The sequence below is a fragment of the Erythrolamprus reginae genome, chromosome 2, assembly GCF_031021105.1.
Source record: "Erythrolamprus reginae isolate rEryReg1 chromosome 2, rEryReg1.hap1, whole genome shotgun sequence".
NCBI classification, from domain to species: domain Eukaryota; kingdom Metazoa; phylum Chordata; class Lepidosauria; order Squamata; family Dipsadidae; genus Erythrolamprus; species Erythrolamprus reginae.
In genome coordinates, this window is record NC_091951.1 from 48,120,429 (window position 1) to 48,139,936 (window position 19,508).

The 19,508-nt window shown below is 38.4% G+C and overlaps 1 protein-coding gene across 1 annotated transcript in view; it reads left to right on the top strand.

The window, feature by feature from the left end:
• PXK (PX domain containing serine/threonine kinase like) overlaps window positions 1-19,508 on the top strand; it is a 75,578-nt gene that overhangs the window by 34,809 nt on the left and 21,261 nt on the right. Inside the window, 11 exon segments of the mRNA XM_070738133.1 lie at window positions 16-90; window positions 597-701; window positions 1,945-2,046; window positions 4,330-4,491; window positions 7,477-7,594; window positions 8,220-8,298; window positions 8,925-8,973; window positions 11,122-11,199; window positions 11,470-11,556; window positions 13,543-13,612; window positions 17,258-17,320. Coding sequence (XP_070594234.1) covers window positions 16-90; window positions 597-701; window positions 1,945-2,046; window positions 4,330-4,491; window positions 7,477-7,594; window positions 8,220-8,298; window positions 8,925-8,973; window positions 11,122-11,199; window positions 11,470-11,556; window positions 13,543-13,612; window positions 17,258-17,320 — 988 coding nt within the window.

A 19,508-nucleotide genomic window follows, 5' to 3' on the forward strand; every position in this document is an offset into this window, starting at 1 on the left:
TTATTATATTTTTAGGCTGACCTGGGTCCAGATAAATATTTATCTGACAGAGATCTTCAATGTGCTGTCAAGTTTCTTTCTTCCTGTTCGGTAAGTAAATAACCAGCTTTAAACAGACAAATATGCATTTGTACATAGATTACTTAGAGGTCATCAATGAAGATTTGTTCATGATTCATCCTGATTTTAGAGACTGGCCTACAGATTACCATCTGAGTTAATTTATGAAGAGGAAACACTGATTCTTTGTAATGATCTCTTGTTCTTATCTCCTTTCTTCCTTCTTTCCCAGTTGCAGATTTCCACTAGGATATTTTTTTTTAATGAAAGCTTTTTTCTGCCTTAAGCTCAGAGGCTAAAGTTATATTACTACTACACATCTATAATATGGTTAGCTAAGGTTTCTATATGTTGCAAGCCAACTTAGACAAAAGTTTTATCAAAACCTATTTAAAGTATATCTTGAATTGTGATCCTATGCACTCCAGTGTGGGACTTAGTTTCATATAAATTGCTAAAGAATTGAGATTGGGAAAGGCTTTATGTAAATATGTATTCCATGAAGGTAATATTAATTCATTTTCTTTTCTGGACAGCATCCTTATATTTACAAAGTCATTTTTGCCACAGCCAATGAATCTTCTGCACTAGTAATTAGACACTTCAATGAAAAAGGAACTCTAAAAGACCTTATTTATAAGGTAATGTCAATAACGTGGCTTTGGAAATGCATTTCATACATGTGTAACATGCACTATATATTTAGGATTTCACTGATTAAGGATATAGCTTAGCTAATATATTTGCTTTGGTGTTACCTTTTGTTTTGTGGTATTCTATCATTCTCTGTGTTTTTAACTGTAAACCACCCAGAGATGCTGGGAGATGTAAACATTTGATAAATCAATAACAATTCTTCTGTTTTGTGGGCAATACTCATAAATTAAGCTTCCCTTTCTATATAGGCACCCTGGGGAATTTCATCTCCCAGTATCCTTTAACCTTGGTTTTTAAGAAACCAATTTGTCTGAAATGTTATAGAGATTCTTGCTTTAACGGGGGGTTGGACTAGAAGACCTCCAAGGTCCCTTCCAACTATGTTAGTCTGTTACCACTATTGTATATAAAATGTGTGGTAAATCCTGATTCTTTAGATACACATATTTGGCTGAGGTGGCTGCTATAAAATGTGAACGAATAAATAAATAATGTCGTTTGGCGGGACCCAGGGAAAGAGCCTTCTCTGTGGTGGCCCCGGCCCTCTGGAACCAATTCCCCCCAGAGATTAGAATTGCCCCCACCCTCCCTGCCTTTTGTAAGCTTCTTAAAATCCACCTCTGCTGCCAGGCATGGGGGAAACTGAGATGTTCTTTCCCCCTAGGTCTTTACTATTTTATGATGGTATGTTTGTATGTATGTTTGGTTTTATAATAAGGGTTTTTTAGTTGTTTTAATATTGGTTTGTTACATGCTGTTTTTATTATACAAATCCAATAAAATAGATAGATAGATAGATAGATAGATAGATAGATAGATAGATAGATAGATAGATAAACATACATACATACATACATACATACATACATACATACATACATACATACATACATGCATACATAACATAGAGCTGTCAAGTACCATCTTTAGAGGCATTTTTTCTTTTATCCCAAGAGAGAAGTTCTGCACTTAATATTGTCTCTGTTATTACACTGGTGTTTAAAACCAAAATAAATTTCTGTGTTCTTTTGTTTCAAAAGTCTTGTTTAACATACAAATAAACCTATATTTCTGGGGTACTCAGAGAGTGTCAACATGAATTAATGAATATCCATATTTAAATAGCTGAGGTGTGTCAGTTCCTGAATAATTTTATCTGCTTTTGGCAATAGGATTTTAAAAAAAATATTTGACCCTTGTAATCATTGTAGGGTTTTTTTTTAAAAGGCAAAACCAAAAGATCCATTTCTGAAGAAGTACTGCAACCCGAAGAAAATTCAAGGTCTTGAACTTCAGCAAATTAAAACATTTGGCCGACAAATATTAGAGGTAAAAAAGGGTTATATTCTATATGAATTTTGATGTGGTTTCAAGAAATAATCAGTTGAAAGATTTAAAAAAATACATCTGTCAGAGGCTGTCAATGAATGTACCAAACACCATATTTCAATGCATCATTGTATTGTTATCTAAGTTAAAACCAAAACTTTTGTGTTTAAAATCTCCCTCCCCCAAGCTTTTTAGAGAATGTTGTCCTTTCTTATTATACTTTGGATTTTTTTAAAAAAGTATTGGAAGAAATGGCACTAAATGCTTATCTAAATCATCTGATATATCTTAAATATATAAATAACTAATCAAAGAATTCAGAAGGGAGATACATCATTTGGACACTATGTTGGCTTTAGAGTAGGGCTGTCAAGCTCCCAGCCTGCGGTCTGGATGTGTCACGTGCTGGCCACGCCCATGCCCGGTTTAGTGAAGGGGAAAAAAGTCCCAATTCATCACTTGACGTAAATTTGACCTTCCTGCTTTAGAGGGAAAGAATACTGTATTTTTCAGAGCATAAGAGTATACATTTTTTCTCCCTAAAAGAGGCTGAAAATTTGGGTGCATCTTATACTTTGATGGTAGCTTTTTTTCAGCCATAACTGTTCTGTCGGGCTCTCTGGTAGACTCCTCCCAAAAATTCACAGGTACAAATTTCAGACATACACACACGTTTGAAAATTCAAAACAATGTTCTTTATAATGAAAATTCACTTAAACTAAGCCCTCTTTTGGTATAGCAAAGAGAACTCATCTCCAAACAAACTGGTAATTTGTACAAGTCCCTTATCAGTTCTGTGATACTTAGCTTGCAGCTGTGAGGCAATTTACAGTCCTTCTTTCACAAAGTGAAACACACTTTGCTCTGGTTTAGTTTCAAAGCCGGGGAAAAATCAGCACACAAAAGGTCAAAGTCAGTAAAGCAGTCACGAAACACAACGATCAGATAATCCTCCACAAAGGCCAAACCCACAGGCTGCTATTTATAGCAGCCTCACTACTTACCACAGCCCCACCCGACCACAGGTGGCCTCATTTTCTTTGATAATAATCTCTCAGTTGTTGTTGCCTATGCATCGCTCTCCACATGCGTGGCTGTATCATTAACTCTTGTTCTGAATCCAAGGAGGAGCTAGATAATTGATCTCCTTCTGAGCTGTCTGCCACACTCTCCTCCTCCCTGTCACTCATGTCTTCTTGGTCAGAGGAGCCTTCATCAGCAGATTCCACCGGGGGCAAAACAGCCCTGCAGCATGTGGATGTCTCCCCCACATCCACAGTCCTTGGGGCAGGAGCTGGGCCAGAGCTAACCACAACAATAACTATGTGCTAACAATTTTCCCAGCTCTTACCTTGCAGGCTTTTTCATTATTATTCTCTACTAAGAATGTTTTCCAAGCCCTAAGTCTTTGCAGGCTTTTTTTCATTGCTCTACTTGCTCCATGTTTCTTTCCAGCCCCAACCAGGTGCTAACAATGTTTCCAGCTCTTACCAGTTTACAAGCTCTTTCAATGTTACTCTCTGCGAAGAATGTTTTCCAAGCCCTAAGTCTGCAAAGACTTTTTTTTCATTGCTCTACTTCAGGGGTAGGCAAATTTGGCTCTTCTGTGACATGTGGACTTCAACTCCCAGAATTCCTGAGCTAGCATTATTGTCTTAGGAATTCTGGCAGTCGAAATCCACAAGTCATAGAAGAGTCAACTTTGCTTATCCCTGCTCTACTTGCTCCAAATGTTTCTTTCCAGCCCTAACTAAGTGCTAACAATGTTCCCAGCTCTTACCAGCTTGCAAGCACTTTCATTGTTATTCTCTCGGAATAAGGGTTTTTTTTAAGCCTAAACCAGGGGATAAAATAATGGGCTGAATCTGATCAGAGTAAGGACACTAGCCAGATTAATATCTGGTAGGCAGAATTTTTTTCTTATTTTCCTCCCCAAAAACGAAGGTGCGTCTTATACTCTGAAAAATACGGTATATCCTGCTATGGATAATATGGGATGAAACTTTGATACAGATAATCCACAACTTGCAACCAAAACTGAACCCAGAATTAATTGTAAGTCTTAGTGGTTGTTAAACAGATTACCAGATGACTATGACTGATTTTGCAACCTTTCGGTTGCAGTCATTAAGCAAATCCTTGTTCATTAAATGAATGCCATCTGTTTTCCCCAATGGATGTTTTTAGCATTTGACGCTGGGATATCTCTGGCAAAATGCTGTAGATGGAAGTTTATTTTCTGATTGTCAGACTGAAATATTTTTTTGTATTTGATGCTCTAGGTCCTAAAGTTCTTGCATGAGAAAGGATTCCCTTATGGCCACCTTCATTCTTCCAATGTTGTGCTGGAGGGGGACACGTGTAGGTTACTGGATTTGGAGAATTCTCTACTGGGGCTCCCGTCCTTCTATCGATCCTACTTCACACAATTCCGTAAAATTAATGTAAGTGGAAGCAAATATTTTTGCAGATGGGGATCAACTTTGAATATGACACATGGCAATAATCTATTTAAAACAAAACAAAAAGTCTTACAATGTTGTGATTGGTTCATACCTTATGCTTCTCTAAGTTTGATCATGTCACCTAGTTCCTATGACCAATGGGTTGAGTGGGCTATTGAGAGTTAATTTTATATACAGTGGTGCCTCTACCTATAGACGCTTCTACTTACAAATGTTTCTAGATAAGAACCAGGTGTTCAAGATTTTTTTGCCTCTTTTCAAGAACCATTTTCCACTTACAAACCCGAGCCTCCGAAACTGTAACCGGAAAAGGCAGGGAGAAGCCTCTATGGGGTCTCTCTAGGAATCTCCTGGGAGGAAACAGGGCCGGAAAAGGCGGGAAGAAGCCTCTGTGGGGTCTCTCTAGGAATCTCCTGGGAGGAAACAGGGCCAGAAAAGGCGGGAAGAAGCCTCTGTGGGGCCTCTCTAGGAATCTCCTGGGAGGAAACAGGGCCTCCACCCTCCCTGTGGTTTCGCCAATTGCATGCATTATTTGCTTTTACATTGATTCCTATGGGAAAAATTACTGCTTCTTACAAACTTTTCTATTTAAGAACCTGGTCACGGAACAAATTAAGTTTGTAAGTAGAGGTACCACTGTAAATATGAAGTACAATCATACATTTCTGGCCTTTTGTGTTCAAAATGAAGAGTTCATCTTTCAATTTAGGAATAAAAAGTACAGGAAATTTCACACAAAAGGCAACTATTATCTTTTTAATTGAAATGCAGTTTTACAGTCCTGTTTTTTCCAGATTAATCTTCTAGTGCACAAGAGGGCATACAGTTGCAATTCATTTGCTCCGCAAATACCACTTATCTTTTTCTAAAGATGTAGCTACGGAAAGCTCACTTATTAAAAGAGATGCACAACCTATAGTCCAAAGGCCATGTAATTTGGAAAGATAAATTTTAATGTACATTTTGGCATAGTTTTTGGACATGATTTGCAAGATACAACTCGGATGTGTGTAATTTTTGTGTTTCAAAATTGTGCACCTTAGTATTATGCGATTAAGGATAATCATAGTTTGCGGAGGGATTTTTTTTAAAGTAACTAGGAAGGGCTTTCTAGCTCTGTTATAATGCTAATCCTAAAATCACCTATTTGTGTGTGAAAGCTCTTCCAGAGAGACAAAGGAGCTTGGATTTCATATTTATAATTAAAAGCCTTGTTGAACAAACTGTGTAAAAATGTTTAAGAGTTCTTTTGTTCTAGTTTCTTAAGAGCCAGAAAAATCTCTTAAGCTTATATGAATTCTTTTATATTATAGTATACAGCGATCCCTCGATTTTCGCGATCTCAATCTTCGTGAAACGCTATTTCGCGATTTTTCCCACCCGATGACGTCACTCTCTTCCTTCCTTTCTCATCTTTCTTTCTCTCTCTCTTTCTCTATCTTGCTTCTTCCTCTCTCACACTCTCTTCCTCCCTCTCTCATCTCTTTCTTTCCTTCTCTCTCTTTCTCTATCTCTCCCCCTCTTGCTGGCGGGCGGCAGGCGGTGGGCGGGCGGGCGACCGGGGGCATCAGCAAGGAGCCGGGGTTTCCCCTTTGCGTGGGCGGCGGGGAAACCCCGATCTTCGTCTGCTCACTGCTGCTGCGCTGCCGAGCAGATCAGCTGCTGGGCGGCCGCAGCAGCAGCGAGCAGACGAAGATCGGAGTTTTCCCACTGCCCACGCAAAGGGGAAAGCCCGATTCGGCTCCTTGCTGCTGCCGCCGAGCAGATCAGCTGCTGGGCGGCCGCAGCAGCAGCGAGCAGACGAAGATCGGGGTTTCCCCGCCGCCCACGCAAAGGGGAAAGCCCGATTCGGCTCCTTGCTGCTGCCGACGAGCAGATCAGCTGCTGGGCGGCCGCAGCAGCAGCGAGCAGACGAAGATCGGGGTTTCCCCGCCGCCCACGCAAAGGGGAAAGCCCGATTCGGCTCCTCGCTGCCGCCGCCGAGCAGATCAGCTGCTGGGCGGCCGCAGCAGCAGCGAGCAGACGAAGATCGGGGTTTCCCCGCCGCCCACGCAAACTCCACCATCTGCGCATGCGCGGCCATGGAAAAAGGGCGCGCATGCGCAGATGGTGTTTTTACTTCCGCAACCCTACATCGCGAAAAATCGATTATCGCGAGGGGTCTTGGAACGGAACCCTCGCGATAATCGAGGGATCACTGTAGTTCTGTTCTCTAAGGCAGGGGTCTCCAAACTTGGCCACATTAAGTCTGGTGGATTTCAACTCCCGGAATTCTGGTAGGGATTGAGATTGGAGTCTCCAAATTTGCCAACTTTAAGAGTTGTGGACTGTAACCCCCAGAATTGCCCAGCCAGCATGCTGGGTGAGTAATTCCGAGTGTTGGTAGTCTACAAGTCTTAAGGTTGTCAAGATTGGAGATCCCTGCACTACTACAAAAATATATTTATTCAATTTATAAATATTGTAATCTATCAGAAACACTGCTCCAAGAAGCTAAAATATATTTTAAGAGATAAAATTATAATAACATAAATTGAATAATTGAAATACATTAAAAGGTTAACAGTTGACCAAAAATACCAAATGCCTACGGGAATAGGAACATTTTTGTAGGGTTTACTGTTTTGGTAGGAAAGTGGATTTTGTAACAGACCAACTAAAATCTGCTGGAACAAACAACCTTAATAATTTATTTTTTTTTAAGTATGGAGTAGTGCCATCTCTTCTGTTTTCATGAAGCATTCTCCAGAAGTAGGACTAAAAAAAGGATGTGTCCCAAATACCTCCAGTCTCCCTTTTAGAAAGAGTTTGATGTAGATAAGCCCATGTGTATAGATGATTGCCATTTATACTTTTAGATTTCCCCCCCATGCACAATTGTGTCCTAAATGCTCAGCATCACTTATCTAATGTGATATTATCAAATTATTCTACTGAGTCTATTTTTTGCTTTCATTCTTGTAGACTTTAGAAGCTATAGATGTACACTGCTTTGGACATTTGCTGTACGAAATGACATATGGGAGACCCCCAGATTCCATTCCAGTGGATAGCTTTCCTCCTGCACCATCTATGTCTGTAGGTCAGTGAATAACTTGGATCAGTGCTTGTCTTATTTTAAACAAAAACTTGAATGATTCATGTAATTTTAATCCCTATGTTATGATTAATATATGAGACAAAGACACAAGAGAGGATAGAATCGTCTCCTGATGGAATCATCAAGGTGATATCCCAAGCGCTACAGGGATATTTCTCTGTAATGAAAAGGTAGATATTTAGGCTGGTGGTAACTCTCTGTCTGGAGAGTTGTATGGAGGAAAGTCTTAATCTGTTGCCCCCTAGTTCCCTTCCACGATGTGGAAGAGTATAGAGAGGAAACTGGAGCAAAACCCAGCCTTAAGCTTAAGTATTCAGTTTCGATTCTCTGCACAGACTCAAAAGTGGTTAGTTCCCATTGGCTAACTGAATTGCTATGCCTATTCATTGGCTGATCTTGTTACCATTGGCTCTCCCAGTTCATGCATATCTTAACAGATTGTAGCCCATACAATTAATTTTATATTTTACTAATTTAAAAATCAGTAAAGCCTCCGTGCCAAGTTTGTAATCTTTTAAAAAGATACTGTAAAGGCCTATATGTGAATGATGCATTATATCCAACTTTATATTAGAATCTATGTTTTCCTCCTCTCTTCTCTTTCCAGTGACTGTTTTAGAATCTGTTATTTCTCCCGAGGCCATGAAGAACGGTATGCCAACTGTCTCCAGGCTGCTACAAATGCCGTAAGTCTATAGCAATGAAATAGAGCACAGAGATATTGAGAAATGATTTGAAGAAAAATGAACCAGAAACTTAAACAGAGTAGAAGAAGTCCTTGACTTACGACCACAATTGGGCCGAAATTTTCTGTTGCTAAGTCAAGCCAGTTATTAGGGGAATTTTGCACCATTTTACCAGCTTTTTTTTTTTGCCACAGTAAGTGAATCATTACAGTTGCTAAGTGGATCTGGCTTTCCTCATTGACTTTGCTTGCCAGAAGCTTGTTGGGAAAATTACAAATGATGATTATATGATGCCAGGATGTTGCAACTAGCATAAATACATGCCAGTTGCCAAATCCTCAAATTTTGATGACGGGATCACGAGGAGGCTAAAACAGTTGTAAATGTGAAGATCAGTCATAAATCACTGCTTGTGGTAACTTCAAACAGTCACTAAAAGAATGGCTATAAGTTGAAGACTGCTTGTATAGACTTTGATTGAAGTTGCTGTGCCCAACTAGTTTAACAAAATCATGTACCTACATTTCCTATAAGTTTGAGCAAAAGGAACAATTTAAGTCCAGTGCAAATTGTAGGATGGTTATGCTTTGTTTCAGGTGACTGATTTTTTAAAATTTTTTTACTAGGTTGTTCAGTGACGTTCTTCTAACAAATTCCGAAAAAACACAGTTTAAGGTATAGTTGAATGGTATTTGGTTTGGGAATGTGTTTTATTTACACAACATATGATTGTTATCTCATTGCTCTCTCTCCACCAAATCATTCTAGATCACTATGTCATTTTAGGTAACTTCCACATTAGGATTCTGCATCTGCCACTCCAGACTTTGGTCTTCTCAGGATTTTAGCAATTGTACACATTCTAAATTGGTTTAATCTTACCTATATATTTTTCTTTCATTGCTCCAACTTTTTTCTTCTTCTATAAAAATCAGTCTTATCCTTTCTCTGTTTTAATTTTAACCGTCCTTTGCTCTCTTTTAAACTATATAATAGTTTAAATGATAAAATACAGGAAATAGTATAAGGGCAGACTAGATGGACCATGAGGTCTTTTTCTGCCGTCAGTCTTCTATGTTTCTATATTTTTCTCTGTGTATACTTTATATAATTTTCTTTCCTCTTGTGGACAATTTTCTCATCAATGTCTCCCACTTTATTGTTCCATTCCACATCTTTTTGTATATTTTCTAATAGTATAACTTCATACTTCCTGTACCATTTCTTTATCATTTTTATCCCATGAAGTTTCCACGTCCTCTTCTCATCCATTCGGTTGACGGAGAAATTTATTTCCTACTGCTTTGTCATATTAAACTTGCACTTTTATTTCCCGCAGTTCCTCTACTTTCACTTTCCCCCCACTCTTTTTCCTTTTCCCAATGTTTTCCCTAAAGCCTGCTGTTAAATAATATCAAGAAATAATGTGGTCCACAAAACCTCTGATCATACTTTTGCCTGTTGTTGTAAAGAAAATAGGAGGGGGAAGGTATGTTATATATGTTTGCTGCCTTGAGCTATTTTTGAAAATAAAGAAGGCAGGTTATAAATAAATACTAATTTTCATACATTTCATTTCATTTAGAATGAATGAAAAGCTTTTTCCTTGGATAATATTTGTTCACAGTGATGCACTTTCCCCCCCTAAAACTCATGTCTGGTTCTTCTATTATATCCTTCGTTAGAATATAACATGTCTATATCCCCTCCCTGGTTTCTTACCACATCTATAATAACCTTCAACCTTCCTATGTTCTAACATACATATTAGCCTATTTATTTTTAATTATACATAAACTTATACTTTCTTGCATGAATTCATCAACTCCACAACACAGGATTGCATTCAGACCTGTTCCATTCCCCCTCTCTTTTAGCATCACAGAGACCCAATATATCTTTTTTTCATGTGATAAATCATGCTTTTAAAAATTCACTTCCAAGTTGCAATACAGCATTTTACAAGGCGTGAGCATCACGAGATGACCCATAAATATTGAACTCTGGTACCCATTGTGACTTTGATTAATTGGTTCAGTAAGAGGAATATAGCCCGTCTTTGGGCTACAAGAATGGTGGAAGGTCTTAAGCATAAAACGTATTAGAAAAAAGACTTAATGAACTCAATCTGTATAGTCTGGAGGACAGAAGGAAAAGGGGGGACATGATGGAAACATTTAAATATGTTAAAGGGTTAAATAAGGTCCAGGAGGGAAGTGTTTTTAATAGGAAAGTGAACACAAGAACAAGGGGACACAATCTGAAGTTAGTTGGGGGAAAGATCAAAAGCAACATGAGAAAATATTATTTTACTGAAAGAGTAGTAGATCCTTGGAACAATCTTCCAGCAGACATGGTAGATAAATCCACAGTAACTGAATTTAAGCATGCCTGGGATAAACATATATCCATCCTAAGATAAAATACAGAAAATAGTATAAGGGCAGATTAGATGGATCATGAGGTCTTTTTCTGCCATCAGTCTTCTATGTTTCTATGAATTGAATAGAATAAAAGCCAACTTTAGACACAGCAAAAGTTACTATTTTTGAAGTCACTAATAAACTTAACTGATTCTTCTGTTTACTTCTGTAAATATTTTCACCTCTGCAATATTTAGTTCTTTTGCTTTTTATCTTGCTCCTCCTTTCTTTATGGAGAGAAAATCCTGCTTTGAATTACAGTACATTAATCAGAATAAATTTGCCTCTTATGCAAAGATAAGACTTTTTTTTACCTACAGTGCTTCATTTGACATGAAAATATCAATAAATGTGTCAGTTTCTGTGATTGTGATTTTGAATATTTTTCTCTCTCTATCAGATTCCAGCCAAGTTAAAAGAAGCTTTAAGGATAGCCAAAGAATGTCTAGAGAAGAGGCTAGTAGAAGAACAGAAACTGGTAAGTTACAAACTTTGCTCCCATAGTTAGAATTTGTAATATGCTGTAATAAGAAGCAGAGCACATAATATGCACAAACGATTGCCTGTGTTTTCATGGAAAGAAAAGGAAGAAAAATCTATGACAAGATGGGCAGCATAGAAATTTAATAAACAAACAAACCCAATAAATAAATGTACCAAAGGAGATTTAAGGAGACATTAGTGATTTCTGCTGTTACGGTGTAGCATGCTTTGTTCTAAGTCCATACATTTCTTTTCCCACTGAAAGATTCATCAGCACAGAAGATTGACAAGAGCTCAGTCGCATCATGGGTCAGAAGAAGAGAAAAAAAAGAGGAAAATCTTGGCACGGAAAGTAAGCCTCAGCCCAATTTAAAACAAATGCAGCATATTTCCAAACAGTTTTCTTATCAGATATTCAAACAGCTATGAACTTAATCTGTCAACTCTTCCCTTGTAGAATTTGAAGTATTGTAGAGAATTTGAAAAGTGAATTTCTTTTCTTCCAAAATCTAGTGAGAAAAATAATATATATATATATTTTTCATAACCTGAGGTTTAGATATTTAGACGTTATCATTCCTCTTTGGCTTGTAATAATCCTTCGTCACCTGTATCTCTTCCTTGAGATAAAGTTATAGTTCCATTTTTAAATGTGTAGAAATTATCATCAATAGATAGTCATTATATCCTAAAATGGCAGCTCTCTGTGTGCATTAATCATCTGATATCCATGGGGCATATCACATTATTCTCAATCAGATTGGTACTCCTAGAAATAATTTTCCATGAAAAAAATCAGCTCCTACAGGAAATTTTCTGCTCATATAAAGTGACATCTCTTCCTTTTCCACATTATCTGCATAAGGAAACAATGTCAGTTATCAAATGTAATGATATGGGAAGAGTCGGTCTCCAGGTTTTAACCCAACTTTAATACTGATAAGCTGCAACTGCAGTTAAAACTTTGGTGTTCATTTACTATTCATAGTCTACAAACCATATTTAATTGTATAGTAAATGCTAACAGGGTTAACATTTAATTAAATGGAATGGAATGGCAGGTTGAAATCAAGAACAATATTCATTGCTAGTGCAATCAATCAAAAGAGGGCTAATATTCAAATTTTTTCCTAACCAGTTCTGTCGGTGTGGCTTGGTGGGTGTCGCCAAGCCACGCCCACCAAGCCACGTCCACAAAACCAACAGAATAGTTCAGTCTTCTAGTGGTCAACCTGGCTGCTTCTCACCTTCTTCTCATGTTTGCTCTGTGAGTATGAGCCTGAGGAGGAGGAGGGGAGGGGCCAGTCAGCGGTGCAATTTACCGGTTCTCCAGTCACCACCACCAGTTCTATAGGACCTGTCTGAACCTGCTGAATTTCACCCCCTGTACTTTTCTTATCATGATTTCTGCCAGTCTCAAAATGGGTGAACAGTGCAGTCAGGCGGTAGGGAAAGCAAGTAGGATGCTTAGCTGCATAGCTAGAGGTATAACAAGCAGGAAGAGGGAGATTATGATCCCGCGATATAGAGTGCTGGCGAGACCACATTTGGAGTACTGTGTTCAGTTCTGGAGACCTCACCTACAAAAAGATATAGACAAAATTGAACGGGTCCAAAGACGGGCTACAAGAATGGTGGAAGGTCTTAAGCATAAAACGTATCAGGAAAGACTTCATGAACTCAATCTGTATAGTCTGGAGGACAGAAGGAAAAGGGGGGACATAATCGAAACATTTAAATATGTTAAAGGGTTAAATAAGGTCCAGGAGGGAAGTGTTTTTAATAGGAAAGTGAACACAAGAACAAGGGGACACAATCTGAAGTTATTTGGGGGAAAGATCAAAACAATATGAGAAAATATTATTTTACTGAAAGAGTAGTAGTCTTTGGAGAGGGGCGGCATACAAATCTAATTAATAATAATAATAATAATAATAATAATAATAATAATAATAATAATAATAATATCATCCTTGGAACAAATTTCCAGCAGACGTGGTTGATAAATCCACAGTAACTGAATTTAAACATGCCTGGGATAAACATATATCCATCCTAAAATAAAATAGAGAAAATAGTATAAGGGCAGACTAGATGGATCATGAGGTCTTCTTCTGATGTCAGTCTTCTATGTTTCTATGTTTCTTTCTGGTAAGTAAGAAGTCAGAAAAAATGGATAAAAAGCAATGAAGGCCACAAGTAAAAGACAGTTTAATTATCATTCTTGGCAGAAAGTGGAATTGTATAATAAAACCTTGTCCGGTAGCATTCTGGTGTATGAACAGCAGTTTATCAAGTAAACAGAAACTAATGAGTCTTTTCTTTCTGCTGCTTGAAGAAATCTAAACGTTCAGCCTTTGAGAGTGGAGAAGATCAGTCGATGAAATACAGCAACTCAAATAATTCAGGTAACCAAGGGTGTTTTTTCTATGATGCATGGCATTGAAGTGATCTATTTTTGTTGTAGGGATAGTCTCTGGGGTTTTGCTGTTGTTCAGGTTATGGACTAGGGAAGCTTTCTTCGTAATGGTAGCTACAATATTTAGGAACACAGAGTAGGCCTTCTCCGGGTCCCGTCGACTAAACAATGTCATTTGGCGGGACCCAGGAGAAGAGCCTTCTCTGTGGCGGCCCCGACCCTCTGGAACCAGCTCCCCCCAGATATCAGAGTTTCCCCCACCCTCCTTGCCTTGTGCAAGTTCCTTAAAACCCGCCTCTGTCGTCAGGCATGGGGGAATTGAATTTTTTCCCCTTCCCCCTAGGCTTATAGAATTTATACATGGTATGCTTGTTTGTATGATTGGTCTCTTAAATTGGGGTTTTTTAGATTGCTTTTTAATATTAGATTTGTTACATTGTTTGCTTTATTATTGTTAGCCGCCCCGAGTCTTCGGAGAGGGGCGGCATACAAATTTAATAAACAAACAAACAAACAAACAAACACACGGTGTTTAGTTTTTCCTATTATGAAAATAAAGAGCAGGGATTACTTACCACTGCCACCTTCCCAAAACAGCGCTCTCTCTTCTACTACTTCCCACGGCAGCTATGCTCTATTTGCTATATGTGGGATAAATTATTCATTTCGAATGGTTTGAATACTGCTTTGTGTACACGGAAATGTTAATTTCTATTTATAACATCTGATTTGGGCAATTTTCCTCAAGGCCAAGAGCTAAGCTGCTGTAAGCCAGTGTAGAGGAAAAGAAGCTAACATAAACATGTTTTCGTGATCACATTCCCAGTCTCAGCTGAAGTCTTATTTCCTAATGCTTGGAGTGTTTGGTTGTGACTATATTTTGTTATATTATTGGGGATTCCTTTTGCTTTCTGAAGCTATGAATTGTAAAGTTATGGATAGTGTACCAACTACATGGTTCGTGCAGTTCAAACCCAACCACTGCTGGACTTGCCCAAATGCAATACCCAAATGTGAGGTGACATTGGTTGAGGGAAAAGCCCTGGATGATGTTTCAGAATGATGTTAACCATTCTAGGTACAGATCTAATTCACACCCCCCCCCCCCCCCATGATGCACCCTGGATAGCATGAGAACATGAAACAAATGGAATAGCAATCTTACAGAACCAAACAACTATTTATTTATTTATTTTATTTATTTATTCATTTGTCCAATACACAAATACATAGGAAGAAAAATAGACATGTAGTAATATATATAAGGGTAAAAGTGAACTTAGAGGAGGGGATATATGAAAGGAAGAGAATATATAAGATAGGTGAAAGAAAGGAAAGACAATTGGACAGGGGACGAAAGGCACACCAGTGCACTTATGTACGCCCCTTACTGGCCTCTTAGGAACCTGGAGAGGTCAATCGTGGAGAGTCTAAGGGAGAAATGTTGGGGGTTAGGGGTTGACACAATTGAGTCCGGTAATGAGTTCCACGCTTCGATAACTCGATTGTTGAAATCATATTTTTTACAGTCAAGTTTGGAGCGGTTCGTATTAAGTTTGAATCTGTTGCGTGCTCTTGTGTTGTTGTGGTTGGAGCTGAAGTAGTCATTGACCGGTAGGATGTTGCAGCCTATGATCTTGTGGGCAATACTCAAATCGTGTTTTAGGCACCGTAGTTCTAGGCTTTCCAGTCCCAGGATTGTTAGTCTATTTTCGTAGGATATTCTGTTTCGAGTGGAGGAGTGAAGGGCTCTTCTGGTGGAATATCTTTGGACATTTTCAAGGGTGTTGATGTCTGGTATGGGTTCCAGACAGATGAGCAGTAGTCTAGGATGGGTCTGGCAAAAGTTTTGTAGGCTCTTGTGAGTAGCGTGAGATTGTACCTAGTATTTCCTGGCTAATGGATCGTCGCCATATGTTAAATACCGTAAATGCATTATTGACAATTGTACTCTGAATCTCTGCCCATTGTGGCTGCTTTAGGAAATGCATCGAAATGTGACTCCTTAGGTCCTGGAGGCTGACAGTGCCTCTTTGTGGGAGACAAAACTTTTAGCAGACTTAAAACCCCTTCCTGTGGCTGGGAATTGTAGATCTTGGATTGGAGGCACTTTTCTGGTGTGGCCCCTTCTTCAATGTATAATTTTTAATCTGTTGTGAAGTTTGAGAAGTCAGCCCAGTAGGCCTTGCCATATGGAATGCAATTTTTTTTTCACCTGTCTTCTAACATCTATATGAAATTGTTGGGGCCAATCAACTAATTGGAGTGCTATCTTGAGTATATTGATGGTATGCATCGCCCCCTTCAGGCTGGAGGTGAGATACTATTGATGTTCTACAGTGGTTAGAGGCTGTAAAAATCTGGATGGAGAGAACAAGCCAAAGCGAGGCAGAGTTCCTATTTGTAAAGCAGTTTTCTCTGGACAAGCAGGCACTATCTTTGAAGGAGTAGATTGGCAATTTAGGATCTTCCTGAATTAAACGATCCTATTGAAACAACAGTTAGAGGCTACAGTAAGAAGGGGCATTGCCCAGCTTCAGCTGATGTGCCCTTTGGGATCTTATATGGTGTAGGAGAATCAGTAGTGCCCTCGCTACTAGCCAGATAAAATATTGTGGTGGGACTTCCTTCAAAAGCCATTCATAAATTATAACTGGTCCAGAATATATCAACAGTTCTTGGTGCTGGGAATATATAACAGCAATACTAATGTCCTGCAAGGAACCAAGAAGAATAGGATGAGTTGCACAGAGTAATTTCTTTGTTGCTGTTTGCTTATAAACAGAAATCTTGTCCAACTAAAGTACGCTCTTCATAACAATCAGCTAAAATCTATGACAGTTTTAAGGACAATCCCTTCTGAGCCTTTTTCTGCATACCAATGACTCAAGGGTGATTTAGTTCTTTGAGAAAGAACCCCTTTTATTCTTGCAAGCCATCTCCAGATTCAATCATACCTACAAAACAATTGCCCCTGACCTGAATTGACCCAATTTACATGAGCATTAAGGGAGAAACTGTTTGTGAGTTCAGTGGCATATAAATTCAGCAAATGACTGTATCAGTGACGGGCCCCACCCGGTATGAATGGGATCAGTGATCCATTAACACTTTTAGATGGGTTCCGGAGGCTAGCTTGGCTATGTGCGTGCCCCCCGACATGTGTATGCATGCCCCCCCCCCCCGCATGATTTCACTTCTGCCCATGCACCCGAAGCAAAATCTTTCATGAGGATGCTCGCATGGGTGAGATTTTGGCAATTTTTGTGCAGAAGCAAAAAGAAAGGCAAAAATTTCCGAAATCTCACCCACTGAGCGTCCTCGCGTGAGATATTGCTTCAGGTGCATGTGCAGAAGCAAAATGTTGCGTGGGAGCACGCACACATGTGTTGGGTTCTCGCGTGCCTGCGCCGGCCTCGGGATCATCTACTGGTAGGAAAAAGTAAGTGGAGCCTTTCGCTAGACTGTATTTATGTACTGTATGTTGTATAGTTTGGCCCAGATCCCCTTTTATAGTACTAGTTTGCGACATGCTCTTTAGTTTAGAAGTCTCATTCTCACAAAAAAAAAATTATAATTTGACGCTGAAACTGAAATAACCTTTAATTCTAATAGTGAATATTTTGTTATCCAGCAGGGTCTGGCACAAGTTCCCCTCTAACATCACCTTCCTCTCCTGTTCCTCCTCCTACAGCAGGTGAGTCAAAGAATCAATACCCTGCATGCACATCTAAGATGGGTTGGCTTCTAATCTTGTCCTTCATGGGTCATGATGAACCCTGGTGGCTTTTGGCTTCTGTAAAAATGAAACTAAATAAAAAGGATTTTTCTCTCATAACAAAGGAAAATATTTCCACATTCTAGTTTTCCAACTTCCATTTATTTTATTTTTTTTGAAGTGTCCTTGCTGCATAATTTATATTAACCTATCCTGTCTTCCTTGTAAGTTTTAGGAAGAATCCATATGTATCAAACTGGGTTGCTCAAAACGAGTGATATGTTTATTATTTTTATTTTATTTAATTAATTAATTTATTTATTTATTTTGTCACATAATATTAGTATACAAGGTACAAGTTAATGTCTTAATATCCAAATAAGGTTCAGGAGGGAAGTGTTTTTAATAGGAAAGTGAACACAAGAACAAGGGGACACAATCTGAAGTTAGTTGGGGGAAAGATCAAAAGCAACGTGAGAAAATATTATTTCACTGAAAGAGTAGTATATCCTTGGAACAAACTTCCCGCAGACGTGGTTGGTAAATCCACAGTAACTGAATTTAAACATGCCTGGGATAAACATATATCCATTGTAAGATAAAATACAGGAAATAGTATAAGGGCAGACTAGATGTACCATGAGGTCTTTTTCTGCCATCAGTCTTCTATGTTTCTATACATGCAACAGGTAAAAATAAAGAAACAGTAAGGACAGGGGACGGGAGGCACGCTGGTGCACTTATGCATGCCCCTTACTGATGTCTTAGGAATTGTGAGAGGTCAATGGTGGAAAGTCTAAGGGTAAAGTTTTAGGGGTTAGGAGATGATACTACAGAGTCTGGTAAATATGTAGTGCCATGTAGACTATCTGGATGCACTACTTTTGTCCTTTGTGTACAATAAGAGTAATATTTTATTCCCTTTGTGTCAATAGTACACACATTCCTTGTTTGGCATATCAACAGAAGATCATCATGGAAAAGAAATAAATCTCGAAACTTGGGCCGTTGGTTTCTAGCAAGAGGAAAGGGGATTTGAAGCTGCTTTTTCCTGCAGTGGCAATAACTGGTTCTAGTTCAAAAGTTGCACAGTAAGGTGATTAAGAGATTGAACTATAAATCAGAAAACCTTGTCTGTGCCATAAGGTAGCTTTAGTAAGCCACCTTCTGTTCTTTCTTTCTAATATGAGGGTCACAGTTTTTGAACTGTTACACAAAATAATTTCAAGAAGTACAAAAGATGTTTGAGGCCCTTTAAAGATTCTACACCTGTATGGAACACAAATATAGTATATCTGAGTTAAAATCTGATTTTTATCCTTTGGCATCTCACTGACTGTGTGGGATGCTATTGGATTGTATGTGTTATAAGCTATGGCCAGTATACGTTTTTTGGAAAAGTAGCAAAGACAAAAAAAAGGAGTTGTTTCTTGTATAGCTGTAAAAGAGCAGTTATGCATCTTGCAGTAATGAACTGAAGAATCTATCAAGATTCCAGGTCCCTTTGAAAGCAGCTGCAGAACTTTGTTTCCATAGTATAACAAGATTGGAATGCTGAGGTATTTGTTTTAAACTCAAATGTAGCTAAAAATGGTTGCAAACTGGACAGAACACCTGTCTTCCCAGCACATGAGTGCCAGGGTCTGTAAAGAAAAGCTGGCTGGTTTTATTCATTTATTCAATTTATATGGCTACATATTAGATATAGAACTCAAGAGAAGCAAAAGGCAAATTAAAAACAACAGTAAAAATATTACCCAAACCTAAAACCCATCAAATCTGGCCAGCTTACCTATATCAGTTTCCCCCTCCATAGCCCAGACCAATAGTGAATGAATTAAATTGAGAACAGGTTTTTTTTTTTAAAAAATTGCCCTTTTATTCATTAAAAGAAATTGTTGAGTTCCATCTTTGTCCTTGGTTCTTCTTCAGTTCATACTGATAAAAGTAATAATAGTAGAATTCTTTCAAACAACTGCTGCTAGTTTAAGGAATGAACAGTGGAGTGGAAACATCTGGAATTAAACTTAATAGATATGTTTAATGAAGGGATTAGTGATAAAATAGTAGAATAACCACAGAAAGATCACAGAAAGCTGGCTTAGAAAATGTTTGCAAGTGAATTATCAATTATAATAATGTGGTATATGAACCACATTACATTGTC